Source organism: Ranitomeya imitator, chromosome 5 (assembly GCF_032444005.1).
Source record: "Ranitomeya imitator isolate aRanImi1 chromosome 5, aRanImi1.pri, whole genome shotgun sequence".
Taxonomy (NCBI): domain Eukaryota; kingdom Metazoa; phylum Chordata; class Amphibia; order Anura; family Dendrobatidae; genus Ranitomeya; species Ranitomeya imitator.
In genome coordinates, this window is record NC_091286.1 from 333,273,181 (window position 1) to 333,289,604 (window position 16,424).

Below are 16,424 nucleotides of genomic sequence, written 5' to 3' on the forward strand. Positions count from 1 at the left end.
CGATTTGTTGAGGGCTATCAGGCGGCCCTTGCTATTTTTAGAGGGCCAGCAGCCAGCCAACACTAAGCATTTTTGGAGGGCCATCAAATGTATATGCTTTGCATAGCTGTACATTGCAACTGCAATATAATTTATCCATCTGAGGTGGGCAATTTTTTCTTTTTCGTTTTAATACCGTAAAGTTTGAAAGTTGAAGGGCCAGCGGGCGGCCCTCAGAATTTAGAGAGGGCCAGCAGGCGTCTTGTGGACTGATGAGACCAAGATAGCTTTTTTGGTAAAGCATATAATTGCACTGTTTAGTGTAAATGGAATGAGGCCTACAATTAAAAGAATACAGTAGTTAGTCAAATGTGGTGGATCAAAGATATTTCGTAGTTGTTTTGCTCCCTCTGGCCCTGGATGCCTTGACTGTGTGAAACACATCATGAAATGTGAAGATTCCCAAAGGATTTTGGGTCGCATTGTAGTGACTTGGGTCAGAAAGCTGGGTTTGCATCCTAGGTCATGGGTCTTCCAGCAGGATAATGACTGCAAACATCCTTCAAGAAATACCCAGAAATTGATGGAAAGAAAACACTGAAGAGTTCAGAAGTGCTCATTTTAGCTCCAGTACTGTAATGTCTACCCCCACTACCTCTTACATAGAGATGTTACAGAGAAACTCTGAATGAGCACATTAAATCAGTAAATTGTGCCTGCTTTGATGAATTTCTGAATATAGATCATCTTAAAAAACAAGAATCTGTCAATGAGTGCATGGGAAAAAATCAGCAGCAAGGGTTAGAATTTGTAAGTCAATAATCCCTGACTAGATGCGTGTCTTACGCTATACCAACAGCTACACATCCCTCTACACAAATTGCAGATAAGAGCGGTATTATTGCAGACTATAGAAGGGATTTGGAGCGGCCTTGAAAACATATTTTCTTGTTTATGGCAGTGACAAACTCTGGAGGAATGCAAATAGCACTGCCAGATTTGATGAATTTCTGAGTACAGATCACTGTAAAAAGTATGAATTGGTCAATGGGTGCAGCAGCAAGGCTTAGAATTTATAATAATCCCTGACTAGATGGCAGTAATACTGTATCCCTACTTCACACCTCACCGTGAACGAAGTAAAGAAAAGAGCAGTATTATAACAGATTACAATCTGTTTGAATTAGCCATGAAAAAAATGATTAGTTTAACATAGCAGCATCAAGGTTCCCTGCTAGGGAATGTAGTAGAGCGTTTCACATCTACTCAGCCTGATATGGAGGAGACCAGGATCTTTTGTACTTAATGGTACAAACTCTCCTGGCTGTTAAATCATGTATGCAGTGTAGGAACTCCCTATGTGACGACTATCTGACAGCCCACAAGGCACTGGCTCATAAATTACTAATAGAACCCTCCGGCATATTTTGATTTAAAAAATGTTCCCTCAACTAGAATATGGAGCCATGGAAAAGCATTTTTTTCCATTATTAAAAAATTGGTCTCCTACACTGGTAAAGCATATGCACTAAGTGCAAGATATGCCAAAATTTAGGAGGTGCTCCAATACCTTTTTGATGAGACGTAGTGGAGGGCCTCAAAAAATAATTTTTTCCCCATTATTAAGGAGTGAGTATCCTAGACTGGTAATGCATATGCACGAAGTGCATGGGATGAAAAACATTTACCCCTGGGTGGTATACATATATATCAAAGAATGATCGAGGCAGGCCTCTAAAAATTCTTAATGCAGGCATCATAAATACACTTAAATAGTTTATAGTAAGGGCAGCATGATCATATCTGTTGATATGGTGGTTTAGGAGGACGATACAAAAAAGATTCAGAATTCAGAAGCGTATAGCCATTTTTGGGTGGGAAGGGGTGCATGGGAATAGACCAGAAAAAAACAAACAAAAAAAAACCACTGGATTTGAGTGTGTTCCACTGCTGTCATCTGGTGGTGAAGAGAAGTCTAGCCCAATCCAGTCCTTGTTCATTTTGATAAGTCAGTGTATCAGCACTATCAGTTGACAGGTAAATGCACCTGTTGGTTATAATATTCCCGGTGGCACTAAAAATCTGCTCTGACAAATTGCTAGCGGCAGGGCAGGCCAGGACCTCCAAGGTGTAGAGAATACAGTTCATGCCACGTTTCTAGCAAGGATACCCAATAGTTGTAACGCACGGAGGACCCTGGTATGGTTGGCAAGGTACTCCTTCAGGATCTTCCAAAACTTTTCCCTCCTTGTCAGACTACACTCACATGCCTGCTTCTGCTGCATCTGGTGTATGTTTCCCTCATCCAGCCAGAGGGAGGCCAACAGCATTAACCCCTGAAACACTAGACAAGAACTTCCATACAGACAATGACACATCCGTGTTGGTGCTCTGGGAACTGTTTCCCGCCTTGTGTCTCTGGCCACCCCACTGCATCTTCCTGTTGTGGTGCTGTGGATCCTTTTCCCTGTGCTCTGCTGTCCTCTCTGCACATCACCTTCCCTGGTTGGGTCAGTGACTTCATCTACCACCTCGTCTTCCAATTCCGCACCCTGGTCGTCCTCCTGACTTGCTGATGAAACAACATCACTTGATGGCAATTGTCTCATCATCATCCACCTCTGGTGACAGTAATTGTATTTTCCCACCGTCGCCTTCTGGTGAGCATGGCTGCTCAAATATTTGGGCATCACTGCATGCGATCTCCTCTTGTCCCGCTTGAAAAATGGCAGGTTGAGAGGCCAGAAGCTATAAATGGAAATGTGAACAGCTCTTCGGAGTATCCAAGTGTCGAGTCACTTGTGTCTGGGCACTCGGCATGGTGGGAGGAAGGAGGATCAGTGTCAGGATTATGTGGTTTAGAAGCACAGCCAGTGAGACTGGACCGTGTGGAAGACAGGGTGATACTGGCAAAGTGACTGGAAGCATTATCTGCTATCCATCCAACAACCTTTTCACACTGGTTTGACTTCAAGAATGGTATTCCGCGTCCCCTACAAAGTGGGACAGGAAGCTAGATCGACATAATGTGTATGTTTGTTGTGCTTCTGCGGCATGACTGTCAGCCGAAAATATGGAAAAATTAGAGCTCTCAAAATATGTCGATGCAAAACAATTTTTTGCAAAAAAAAAAAAAAAAGCATCTTTCAGTGTGTGACAGCAGCCATACCTAAAAACCTAATAAAAATCTGGTATTGCTGTAATCGTACTGGCTCGAAGTATTAAGTCTTCTAATCACTTATAAGGCACGAAAAACGGCGTAAAAAATAAAACAAATTGTTCACCTGCTGTTGATTGATTTATTTATTTTTATTCTGCCTGCCAAAGATCGCATTAAGGCTGGGCTCACATTTATCCTGTGCTGAGCGCTTACACCAGGGGTTTCTGTGTAAATCTCTAAAATACGTGATTCAGACAGAACCCTAAGGGTCTGAATTACGTCACTTGGATATTGAGATGCAAATCCCAATGTAAGTGCTCAGCGTAGAGTTCAGGATAAATGTTATTCCAAGTTATGTAACATGTTCCCAATAAAAGATTCAACTCATTCCACAAAAAATGCCAGAGTCAAATCGTCACTACACCTGTAGATAAATTCCCAAAGGGGTATAATTTCCAAAATGGGGTTACTTGATGGGGGATTCTGCCCTTCTAGCACTGTTCTAACACTTAGGGGCTCTGTAAATGGAGTCCACAAGCTATTCTAGGAAAATCTGCACTGCTGGAGGCAATAGCGCTTCGTTCCTCCTGAGTCTCGCCTTATGGCTATACATTACTTTCCTGCCATATATGGAGTATTTTTACATTCAGCTGAAATTGTGGGACAAAATTTGGTGCCATCTTAATCCGTTTTCCAGTGGGAAAATGTAAAACCGGGGGCTAGAGCTAAATTTTGGTGGTAAAAATGTATTTATTTTTTTCTTCGCTGACCAATTGTCACGATCCATTTTTGGATTCTTGGTAGCTCTGGTTCCACTATGATTTAAATGTAGCTTTTTTCCCTTCAGGTCAGCAGGGGTTAATGTCAGTTTCCCTTGCTGTAACTGTAGTGTTGCTAGGTCAGCTGATGTGGGTGGTGACCACTGCCACCATCCTTTAAATAGTCATCTGATGCATCAGTTGACTGTCGGTGATAGAGGAATCTATGTTGACCCAGCCTGGAGTAAGGAGCTCGCTGAGTGCAGTGGTGAATCAGCTGGTTTTGTGGAGTTCCTGGAGTTTTGTGGAGTTTTTTCTTGTCTACCTCGTGTTTGTCACTGTCCCATGTGTTGTTCCATCTGCAGTGGTGAGGCTAGAACCCTTGACGAGTAAGTGCACTAGCCAGGGCAGGGCTAGGTGACTGGGAGGGATGAGGTTCTTGACGACGGTGTGGGGGAAGGACGCACTTAAGGCGTTAGGGGAGTGCAGGGTCAGGCTCAGGTTTGAGCAGGAGGTGATATCCCTCATTTCCTAACAGTAGGGCCTTGCTCTCCCCATTTCCATTCCGTTGTGTGTGTGTCATGCCGTCCATTTCCGACCCCTGATGGGATCGTGTCATTAATGGTATAAAATTCTGTGAGCCACCTGTGGTGTCATTGTGATCACTGCACCCCTAGATGAGGTATACTTTGTAAAATGGAGTCTCTTATGGGTGACTCTGCTGTTCTGGCACCTCTGGAGTTCTGCCAATGTGACATGGCATGCTCATACTAGTCAAGCAAAACCTGAACTCCACATATGGGATGTCTACGTACTCAGGAAAAATTGCAAACCAAAATTTTGGGTCCATTGGGCTAAAAAAACATTTTTATGGGATATATATATATATATATATATATATATATATATATATATATATATATATATATATATATAGATATAGATATAGATAGATAGATAGATATAATGGTCTAATTATATGGTCTAATGTCCATTCCTTGTGTTCTTTAGCCAAACCAAGTCTCTTCTGCTTGTTGCCTGTCTTTAGCAGTGGTTTCATAGCCGCTATTTTGCCATGAAAGCCTGCTGCACAAAGTCTCCTCTTAACAGTTGTTATATAGATGTCTGCTGCTAGAACTCTGTGTGGCATTGACCTGGTCTCTAATCTGATCTGCTGTTAACCTGCGATTTCTGAGGCTGGTGACTCGGATAAACTTATCCTCAGAAGCAGAGGTGACTCTTGGTCTTCTTTTCCTGGGGCGGTCCTCATGTGAGCCAGTTTCTTTGTAGCGCTTGATGGTTTTTGCCACTGCACTTCGGGACACTTTCAAAGTCTTCCCAATTTTTCGGACTGACAGACCTTCATTTCTTTAAGTAATAATGGCCACTCGTTTTTCTTTACTTAGCTGCTTTTTTCTTGCCATAATACAAATTCTAACAGTCTATTCAGTAGGACTATTAACTGTGTATCCACCAGGCTTCTGCACAACACAACAGATGGCCCCAACCCCATTTATAAGGCAAGAAATCCCACTTATTAAACCTGACAGGGCACACCTGTGAAGTGAAAACCATTCCCGGTGGCTACCTCTTAAAGCTCATCAAGAGAATGCCAAGAGTGTGCAAAGCAGTCATCAAAGCAAAAGATGGCTACTTTGAAGAACCTAGAATATTAGACATAATTTCAGTTGTGTCACACTTTTTTGTTAAGTATATAATTCCACACGTGTTAATTCATAGTTTTGATGCCTTCAGTGTGAATGTACAATTTTCATAGTCATGAAAATACAGAAAAATCTTTAAATGAGAAGGTGTGTCCAAACTTTTGGTCTGTACTGTATATATACAGTTAGGTCTATATAAAAACATGGTGGCACATGTTAAGGAGCTGAAACTCCTAAACCCGTCATCCAATTTTAATGTGGATACCCTCAAATGAAAGCTGAAAGTCTGAACTTCAACTGCATCTGAATTGTTTTGTTTAAAATTCATTGTGGCAATGTCTATAACCAAAATTAGAAAAATGTTGTCTCTGTCCAATTATATATGGACCTAACTGTATCTTTTTTTCATTTTCACAAATCAACCGTGTAAAATTCTGTATAGCACCTGTGGGCCCTAGGTGCTCACCACACAGCTAGATAAATTCCTTATGGAGTCTAGATTTCAAAATGGAGTCTCTTTTGAGGGGCTTTCCACTGTTTAGGCACTTTAGGGGCTCTCCAAATGCAACATGACCATTCCATCAAAGTCTGCTTTCCAAAATGTCACTCCTTGCTTTGTGAACCCTGCTGTGCGCTAAAACAGTAGTTTTCCTCCTCATGGGGTATCTATGTACTCAGGAGAAATTGCACAACAAATTTTGAGATCCATTTTTTCTTGTTATCCTTGTGAAAATAAAAAAGAATTGGGGCGAAAAGAACATTTTGGTGTGAAAAAATGTTTGTTTTTTTAATTTATTTTCGCTCTGTTATAAACTTTTGTGTAGCACCTGGAGGTTCAAGATGCTCACCACACATCTCGATAAGTGAGGGGTCTAGTTTCCAAAACGTCACTTGTGGGGGGTTTCGGCTGTTTAAGCACATCAGGGGCGCTCCAATCGTGACATGGCGTCCGCAAATTATTCCATCAAATGTTACATTGAAAAAGTCAAATTGGGCTCCTTACCAACTGAGCCCTGCAGTGCACCCAAACAGTGATATTTTTTTTCCCTCACGTCATTGGACTTGGGAGAAATTGCACAACAAATTTTGCGGTCCATTTTCTCCTTTTACCCTTGTGAAAAAAATTTGAGTCTAAAGTAAATTTATTTTGTGAAAAAAATGTAAATGGTCATTTTTTCCTTCCATATGCCATTAATTCCTGTGAAGCATCTAAAGAGTTAATAAACTTCTTGAATGTGGTTTTGAGCACCTTGAGGGGTGCAGTTTTTAGAATGGTGTCACTTTTGGGTATTTTCTGTCATTTAGACCCCTCAAAGTCACTTCAAATGTGATGTGGTCCCTAAAAAAAAAAAATGGTGTTGTAAAAATGAGAAATTGCTGGTCAACTTTTAACCCTTATAACTCCCTAGCAAAAAAAAAAATTGTTTAAAACTTGTGAAATTGTGCTGATGTAAAGTAGACATGTGGGAATTACTTTGTGTGACATAACTCTTTGGTTTAAGGGCACAAAAATGTTAAAGTTTGAAAATTGCTAAATTTTCTAAATTTTCGCCAGATTTTCGTGTTTCCCCCCCCCCCCCCCACAAATAAACGCAAGTCATATCGAGGAAATTTTACAACAAACATGAAGTACAATATGTTACAAAAAAACTGTCTCTATCAGTGGAATCCGTTGAAGTGTTCCATGGGTTTTACCTCATAAAGTGACACTGGTCAGATTTGTAAAACTTGGCCTGGTCATGAAGGTGGAAACAGGCTTGGGAGTGAAGTTGTATAAAATCTATATCGCTCTGGATAGAATTGTTTTATCCATGGTACTCCTTCACATAATGATGGCTGTTTCTTTCTTTCTTAGGTGTCCACTGTACTCATGGCTTTAATAGAACTGGTTTCTTAATCTGTGCCTTTTTAGTTGAGAAGATGGATTGGAGGTAAGAGTTTGTATCCTCCAAAACACTGCCTTCACTTTTGCAATTTATTTGACCCCCAAATGAATCTATCAGCTCCCGCTAATTAAAAAGAAAAAAAAAAACTGCTCCCATTTTAGCTTGTAGCTCTGTTAAAAGCTCTGTTCACATTATTTATTATTTAGTTTAGCACCATTTTTACATGGCGCTTTACATGTTAAATATTGGCATCTGTTTAAGATGGTATCCGCAAAGCTATGCCATAGATGACTAATGACCGATCCAAAGGATGTGCGACCTACCCTTTAACTTTTTGGGGTCTTTCAATTTGACACCAAGAATAGTACTGTATGTTGTTCAGTTCTTACCTTGAGCAGCGAGAATCCCCTAACACACATGAGCCTGACGTAAAATGGGGCTTGTAGCTGGGAGCACATTATCTGTATATTCACAGTATGTCCCTATATATACATAGGTTACTTGTAAATGTCCACAAACTAATTATTACCAAGGATCTACATGCAGAAAAGACAGAGAGGGAACCCTTTATTGAACCCCTTAATGACCGCCAATACGTCTTTTTACTGACCTGACATATAAGAGAATGGCCTCCCCATACAGGTGACAATCCAGCAGCTGTCGGCTGTACACTATAGCTGACAACTTGCTGCATTACCAATGATCAGTTTTAGCACCGTCCATATCTGTTTAACCCCTTAGATGCTGCTGTCAATAGTGACTACATCATATAAATGGTTAACAGAGTGTGGGTGCTCCCTCTTTATCCCCATTGGCACCGTCCATATCTGTTTAACCCTTTAGTTGCTGCTGTAAAAAGTGACTACATCAAATAAATGGTTAATAGATTGTGGGGGCTTTCTCTTTAATCTAATCGACATCCTGAGAGTATGATTGTGTGGTTCCGATGTTTGCCATGGCAATTCATGGCCAAATAGATGCCTCAGAGTCTGCCAGCTACAGTGGCCGGTTCAGAAGTTAGCGACATTTATGTGGTAAAGGAACACTTTTTCATTCCTGCTATGCCACTTTGCATTCATTCCTTAACATCACCTGAAGGAATGGGTTAATAAACTACCTGACAGCAGTTCTCAATATGTCAGGGGGTGCTGTTTTTAAAATGGTCTCACTTTTTGGGGTTTTCCAATATATAGGACCCCCAAAGTCCCTTCAAACCTGGATAGGTCCCTAAAAAAAAATAAAAATTTTTTTTTGTAAATTTCCATGAAAAAATGAAAAATTACTGCTACATTTTTTAAACCTCCTAAAAGGCTAACAAAATAAAATAGCGTTTTAAAAAATGGTGCTGATGTAAAGTAGACATGAGCGAAAAGTTACCGTATTTACATTTTTCTGTGGTACGACTATCTGGATTAAAGGGATAATCATTTAAAGTTTGAAAATTGCCAAAAATTTTTTTTACATTTTTGTCAAATTTCTGATATTTTTTGTAAATAAACACAAAACGTATAGACGCAAATTTATCATTATCATAAAGTATATAATGTGCCATGAAAAAACAATCCAAAAAATCACTGGGATTTGTTGAAACGTTCCAGTTTTCACCACATAAAGTGACACTGGTCAGAATGTAAAAAATTGGCCCAGTCACTAAGGAGTTAAGACTCCCGTACTGTGGCTCTAGCATCATTATAAAGTCACTGAGAGTGTTACTGCACTCGCTCTGTGTCTGCTGGATGGCGGAGGGCACACCCTGTGAACACTCTGGTCTCCCCATCATATTGCCACAGAACAGTGCAGCAAATAGGGTTATTAACCGTCAGGGTGGATTTGATTTAAATCTAACTGATTTAAATCACGATTTAAATCACTAGACAGTAAGGCTTGATTTAAATCAGTGATTTAAATCAAAGTTTCTACTTAAACTAGTTCTTGCTACTTTAACATGCAAGTAGATGAAGATTTTTAGAATCACTTTTTATATTACTTTTTTCTCCCCAGTTTAATGGGTTAATCATTCATATTTGGACACCACTGTTCTGTTGTACTTAGGAAGGAGAAAAATAATCCTGACCTTAATAACAATTTAAATAGATTTATTCAACTGAAACAATAACAACATTACAGCATAAGTTATTTGCTTAAACAAACATCCATGTTTGTTAACTAATTTGGCTAAACAAAATATATATATATATATTATAAGAAACTTAGACTGTCAGCCCAGCCGACACATGAAAAACTTAAATACTACTGTCCCTGCTGTCCTCTGTAGCTCACTTGTCGTCATCTTCATCATCATCTTCTTCTTTGTTCCTATTCATAATCTGGAAAAGAAAAACAAGCTTTCCTGCTTTATTGGATCCCAACCGATTTCTCAATTTAGAATGAATGAGTCCAAAGGAAGAGAATATTCTTTCAACGCCTGCAGAAGAAGCTACTGCTGTTAAAAGTGAAATCATTACTTGAACAGTCTCTAAATCCAAGCGCTTAAGTGACTTCCACCAGTTTACTGGTGTGACCTTCCTTAAAATATCTTCAGCAAACATATATTTCTTGAATGGTTCCCCCTTAGCTCTGAAGTTTATTATAGTTGGCATTAAAGATGGATGATTGCTGGATACCCATGTCATAGCTAACTCCTCTTCCTCAGCACTTAGGTTTTGACCCTGATATTGGATATTGACAATATTTGCCAAAAAATGAGCTGGAGTCAGTGCTTGTCCCATTCGTTTGTTTACTGCTTGTAATTTAATTGTGTCCATGTGTAGTTCTGTTTTTAAGTGTTCACTCAGTTCCTTCCAAATTTCAACAGCATCCGCAATAAAACAGCTATTTTTCTGTATTTTGTTTAAAGCTTGAGAGATGGGTTTCAGGAAGCTCAGCATATGTTCAACATTTCTCTTAAGCCCAATGTTGAGGATTTTGGCCGTGACAGTGCCATCTATTTTATCTCGATTTTCTTCACAAAGTGTCATCAGAATAGGCCAGTTTTTGATATACTGCTCAAAACAGTCCACCACAGAGTTCCATCTAACATCTTGTGGGAGCGTTAGCTTGGTTCCACCCATCCATTTCAGAGCTGCTGCAGCAAAATGATTATTACGGAAGTATTTAGCAATTTCAACAACATTAGCCTTTATTTCTGGAACACTTAAGTCTTTGGCTAAGAGGTGCAGCAAATGAGCACAGCAACCATATGTTATTAGCAGCTTTGTAAAAAAAAAAAAAAAGGCATTTAAACTGGGTGACAAAGAGGAAATTAAAATGATACAGCATGAATTGAAGCATAAAATAAAGGAGGCCCAGGAAGCCTTCAGAATTAAACTTGAAAAGAAACTGTCCCACAATAATACCAGAGAGGTTTGGGCAGGAATGAAATTACTGACTGGGCTTAAGCTGAGGCTTGAAAATGATCCAGGAACAATGGACAAGGCTAATGAGATGAATGAGTACTTCAACAGGTTCAGCAGTACATGTGTAATGCAAACTGATAGTGGATGGGAACTGGGTGCAAATTCTGCAACATCGATATTGGAGGATGAGCAGACCTATTTTAGAGTATCCGAAAATGATGTGAGGAGGCAGTTTAAGTCACTTAACATTGGTAAAGCTGCAGGACCAGATGGACTCAGCTCACGTGTCCTTAAAGTGTGTGCAGACCAGCTGTGTACTGTCTTTACGCGCCTATTTAATGGAAGTCTACAAACACAGAGGGTACCGGTGTTATGGAAAACTTCCTGTCTGGTGCCGGTACCCAAGACGACTTCTCCTGCAACCCTAAATGACTATCGTCCTGTAGCCTTAACATCTCATGCTATGAAGGCCTTGGAAAGATTAGTGCTTGCTCACTTAAGACCGAGGGTCAATGCTTTTATTGATCCCCTTCAGTTTGCTTACCGACATAGATTGGGGGTGGATGATGCTATCCTTTCTCTGTTACATAGGGTACATTCATTTCTGGAGATTGATGGAACCACGGTGCGAGCGATGTTCTTCGATTTCTCGAGTGCATTTAACTCCCTGCAGCCACTTTTACTACACAAAAAGATGACTGATATGAAGGTGGAGGAGGGGATGAGAAATTGGATAACTGACTACCTATCAGATCGGCCACAGTTTGTACAGATGGGAGCAGTTGTGTCAAGCAGATTATTGAGCAGTGTAGGTGCCCCCCAGGGAACAGTGCTTGCGCCCTTTCTATTCACACTGTATACTTCAGACTTTCAGTATAAATCTGAACTTTGCCATCTTCAAAAATTTTTGGATGACTCTGTGGTTGTGGGATGCATTAGGGGAGATCAGGGAGATGAGGAATATAGAAGGGTGGTGTCGAATTTCGTGGATTGGTGCAATGGTAACTATCTGCAGCTAAATGTTAAGAAAACCAAGGAGTTGGTGGCCAACTATAGCAGGATAAAGTTGGAATGCTTACCGATCACTATTGCTGGTCAGGAGGTCGAGCAGGTGGAGAGTTACAAATATTTGGGGGTCCATTTGGATAGCAAACTGGACTGGAGATGCCACTCAGAGTTTGTCTACAAGAAGGGGATGAGCAGACTGTATTTCCTAAGGAAACTGAGGTCTTTTAATGTGTGTAGCAAAATGTTAGAAATGTTCTACCAATCTGTGGTGGCAAGTGCCATCTTTTTTGCAATCACGTGCTGGGGTAGTAGTGTGCGGGCCTCTGATGCTAATAAGCTGAATAAGATTATTAAGAAGGCAAGTTCTGCTGTGGGCTGCAATCTGGACTCTTTTGGGGAGGTAGTGGAGAAAAGAACTCTGAGAAAGTGTATGACAATTATGAACAATAATGCACATCCATTATATGAGCTATTCATGAGACAGAAGAGCACCTTCAGCAACCGGCTAATACTTCTGAGGTGTAAGAAGGAAAAATATAGGAAATCGTTTGTGCCAACTGCCATGGGAATGTACAACAATAACATTAGGGTTAAACCACCAAGGTGAATGTCTACTTATTTCTCTACATTTCAGTTCACTCGTTGTGTATGACCTATTCTAATGTATAATGTTCTTCTGTCAACAAACTGTCATGTCAACTATGGAATTCCTTTATGATTTTTATGATTTAAGTTGTGCTGCTGTGATACCATAATTTCCCACGGGATCAATAAAGTGTATCGTATCGTATCGTATCGTATTCCCTCCTGTTATGAACTGGTGATTCAGAACCACAATGGACCTGGTGAATACGAGCACAGAAAATGACCTGATAGTTGCTAATCACATAGGACGAGCTCTGAGACGTGGGAACTCTGCTGACCGCAATCCCTAATCCTATCACACCACACTAGAGGTAGCCGTGGAGCGCTCCTGACCAGACCTAGGCGCCTCGGGCACAGCCTGAGAAACTAGCTAGCCCTGAAGATAGAAAAATAAGCCTACCTTGCCTCAGAGAAATTCCCCAAAGGAAAAGGCAGCCCCCCACATATAATGACTGTGAGTTAAGATGAAAATACAAACACAGAGATGAAATAGATTTTAGCAAAGTGAGGCCCGACTTACTGAATAGACCGAGGATAGGAAAGATAGCTTTGCGGTCAGCACAAAAACCTACAAACAACCACGCAGAGGGCGCAAAAAGACCCTCCGCACCGACTAACGGTACGGAGGTGCTTCCTCTGCGTCCCAGAGCTTCCAGCAAGCAAGACAAACCAATATAGCAAGCTGGACAGAAAAAATAGCAAACAAAAGTAACACAAGCAGAACTTAGCTTATGCAGGGCAGACAGGCCACAATAACGATCCAGGAGAGAGCAAGACCAATACTGGAACATTGACTGGAGGCCAGGAACAAAGAACTAGGTGGAGTTAAATAGAGCAGCACCTAACGACTTAACCTCGTCACCTGAGGAAGGAAACTCAGAAGCCGCAGTACCACTCACATCCACCAAAGGAAGCTCATGGACAGAACCAGCCGCAGTACCACTCATGACCACAGGAGGGAGCTTGACCACAGAATTCACAACACCCTCCCTGCTCTTCTAAATCTCTTCTCATCTTGGATACGTTTGCAGCATTGTCAGTGACCAAACTGCGTACTAGACATTTGAATTTTTGTTCACATGTCGTTATAGCTTTTACTGCCACTTCTTGTAAGTATTCTGCTGTGTGTGCATTTCCTGACGTATCAGTTGTTTGTGCAAGGAAGACTTTACCTTCTTCTGTTGTTATACAAGCACATACAATAGGATCATTGTGGACATTACTCCACCCATCAATACTTAGGTTAACAATTTTACCCTCCAGAGCTGTTGCACATTGCTCCATTTCTCTGTCATACACTTGATCCAGCAGTTTCCCTGCAACATCAGCTCTGCTGGGTGGACTGTATCCTGGTCTCAGTGACTGAACCATATTAATGAAATGTGGGTTCTCAGTCAGACGGAAAGAAGAGTTCGTTGCATAAATAAACTGGGCAATTTTTTCATCGATCAACTCTTTTTCTAATCTGCTAGTTCTTATCACAAACCTATCTATGGTGGTTCCAGGAGGTAAAGGTTTTTTCTTCCTTTTTGGTGATGGTGATATGTGGCTGTGGGTGTCTGATGATGCTGCTGCTGCTAATGAAGCACTATCCTGGATGGATAACTCTGAAACTGTAGAACAGGATGATGGTGATCTTGGAGGTGGATAGTTTCCAGAATCCATGAATTCCCCTAAACAAAAAAAGTCAATGCTGTTATTTTATTGTTTATACAATTTCTGCTTATTGTACACAACAAATCTCTGCCCCTGCCCCAAAAGGAATATTTGTTTTTCTTCATAACTGTACCAAATGACAGTAACATGCAGTAATAATAAGAAATATAATTTTTCTCACACATGACAGTTCAGTCTTTAGAAATAGGATTCAATAAAAATGTTTACCAACCTGAAGATCCTGCCTGTTCAGAAGTGTTTCTTTGGTCATCTTCATCACCGCACTTCTCATGATGTTGCCTCATTCGCACCACCAGGCCTTGCATCTTTGTTGCATCGTTTGCATTTTGCACGCATGCCTGCCTTACCGATAGGCGAAGGAGCTTCATTAAAATACTCCCAAACTGGATCTCTTTTACGGCCTGCTGCCATTATAAGGAAAGAATATAATAAACCTCAGATCGTACACACAAACAGATCCAGACTTGTCTGTCTGTGGCTATGCTGCAGTATTGTGCTCAAAGTTTCACTTTCATTTTCTTGTCTGCTTGCCCTTCCTCCTCACACTTAGATTCACATTCTTCTTGTGTTGTGCAGATCTATTCCACTCCAAACAATCAGAAACGTATTGTCTAACTTCTTGGACTTGGCACTGAAGGAGTTGATTCTGTATTCATAGGTTTGTAGAACAATAGGATTATGGTCTTTTTCTCAACTCTGTTCATGTTGTAACATTTTTGCCGTGAAGAAGAGGCTGGGACCTCTGCGGAGTCAAATTCAGTTTTGAGAACTGCGTAAGTAAAGCGAGCGTCTGTGATAATATAGGAGAGAAACTGCCCACTAATCCTACAGAAACCTCTGGAAGAGCATGGCATTGTGAATGTTACACATATACAGCCTTTATTCTACTGAGTTAAACAACTCCGCTTTATCTCATGATGGAAGAACCTTTGGATGGTAAAATATTTTCCTCAAAAAGCAGTTTATTGAAAAACATCCGATTTAAAGAAAAAAAATCCGATTTAAATAAAAAAAATCCGATTTAAATCAAAAAAATTGTTTTTTTTTAATTTTTTAAAAAAAAAACATTGATTTTTATCCACCCTGTTAACCGTAGTACTAAATTAATGCAAATTATATTTTTGGGTCTAAAATGGAAACAAAAGTTTGGGCATTTTATTTACATGGTAGCCGTGTCCAACTTTATAAACTTCTTTGAGATCCCCTTTAATGTGTAGCAGAGGTATGGTGTACAGGATCTGTGTCCTCTTATGCAAAGATGGATGTTTTGATGGCATGTTTAAAGAGAACCTGTCACCCCCCTCAGGCGTTTGTAACTAAAAGAGCCACCTTGTACAGCACAAATGCTGCATTCTGACAAGGTGGCTCTTTTAGTTATGATGTCTGTGCACGCTGAAATAAACGTATATAAAATGTGCCCCCTCATACCGTGAAACCGTCCGTGAGGCGGGACTTTCCTATCAGACGCAGCACAGCCGTCACTCCGGGCCTGTGCGCGCCGGGCACCGCCTCCTCTTGCATCATTATCGTCCCCTGCGCCTCCTCCTAACTATCTACATCCCCAACACCTTTTTCTGACACATTATTGTGGTTTAACATACACTTGACATCTCACTGGGCTACTATTCAGGAGAAGCTCCAAAGGTGCCATAAAGTAGGAGAAGGTCTGCAGGACTTTGGCCCAGGTGACATGGACTACAAATATATTTTTGCTCACCTCTACTGACACTCTTGATTTCTGTTGACCCATCACTGGGACCCTCTCACCCATACTGAGAACTGAACTTTGTAATGCCCCGTTGAGGTTCATTGTCTATGGGCCTTTTGGAGATAGCCTATTGCTGTACTCTGCCATTTCCAGCAGTCCTGTACACAGTAAAACCATTGGGCTCAGGCCTTTAAAGCCAAGTTCTTGGGATCATTGGTTGTCCCAGCTGCAGTCCCCCAGCAAATCAGCTAGTTATCACTTATTCTAAAGATAACTGAAAAGTTTTAATGTGAATGTATCAGAAAGTGATCCATTGTTTATACCCCTTTTTTATATTACTTATATTTTCCTCATCACTTTAATTCAGTTTTTACACTGGTCAATAGACCTTTTAAATTTCATGTTTCCTGCTCTTTGCAACAGTCACTTGGGCAGAAATCGCAATAAACTGCCTATAACACTATTGATTTGTTGAGATTTTTTTTCTAATGTGGGCAAATTTCTTTGTGATGAAGAGGAGTTGAGCTGTAACCATATATGTTAGCTACTGTACATAGAGGTTTCATTGTCACCGGTCATTATA

The 16,424-nt window shown here is 40.5% G+C and overlaps 1 protein-coding gene across 1 annotated transcript in view; it reads left to right on the forward strand.

Annotated features, from left to right (window-relative positions):
- RNGTT (RNA guanylyltransferase and 5'-phosphatase) overlaps positions 1-16,424 on the forward strand; it is a 576,238-nt gene that overhangs the window by 68,901 nt on the left and 490,913 nt on the right. Inside the window, exon 5 of the mRNA XM_069726381.1 lies at positions 7,417-7,492. Coding sequence (XP_069582482.1) covers positions 7,417-7,492 — 76 coding nt within the window. The remainder of the gene's footprint in view (positions 1-7,416; positions 7,493-16,424) is intronic.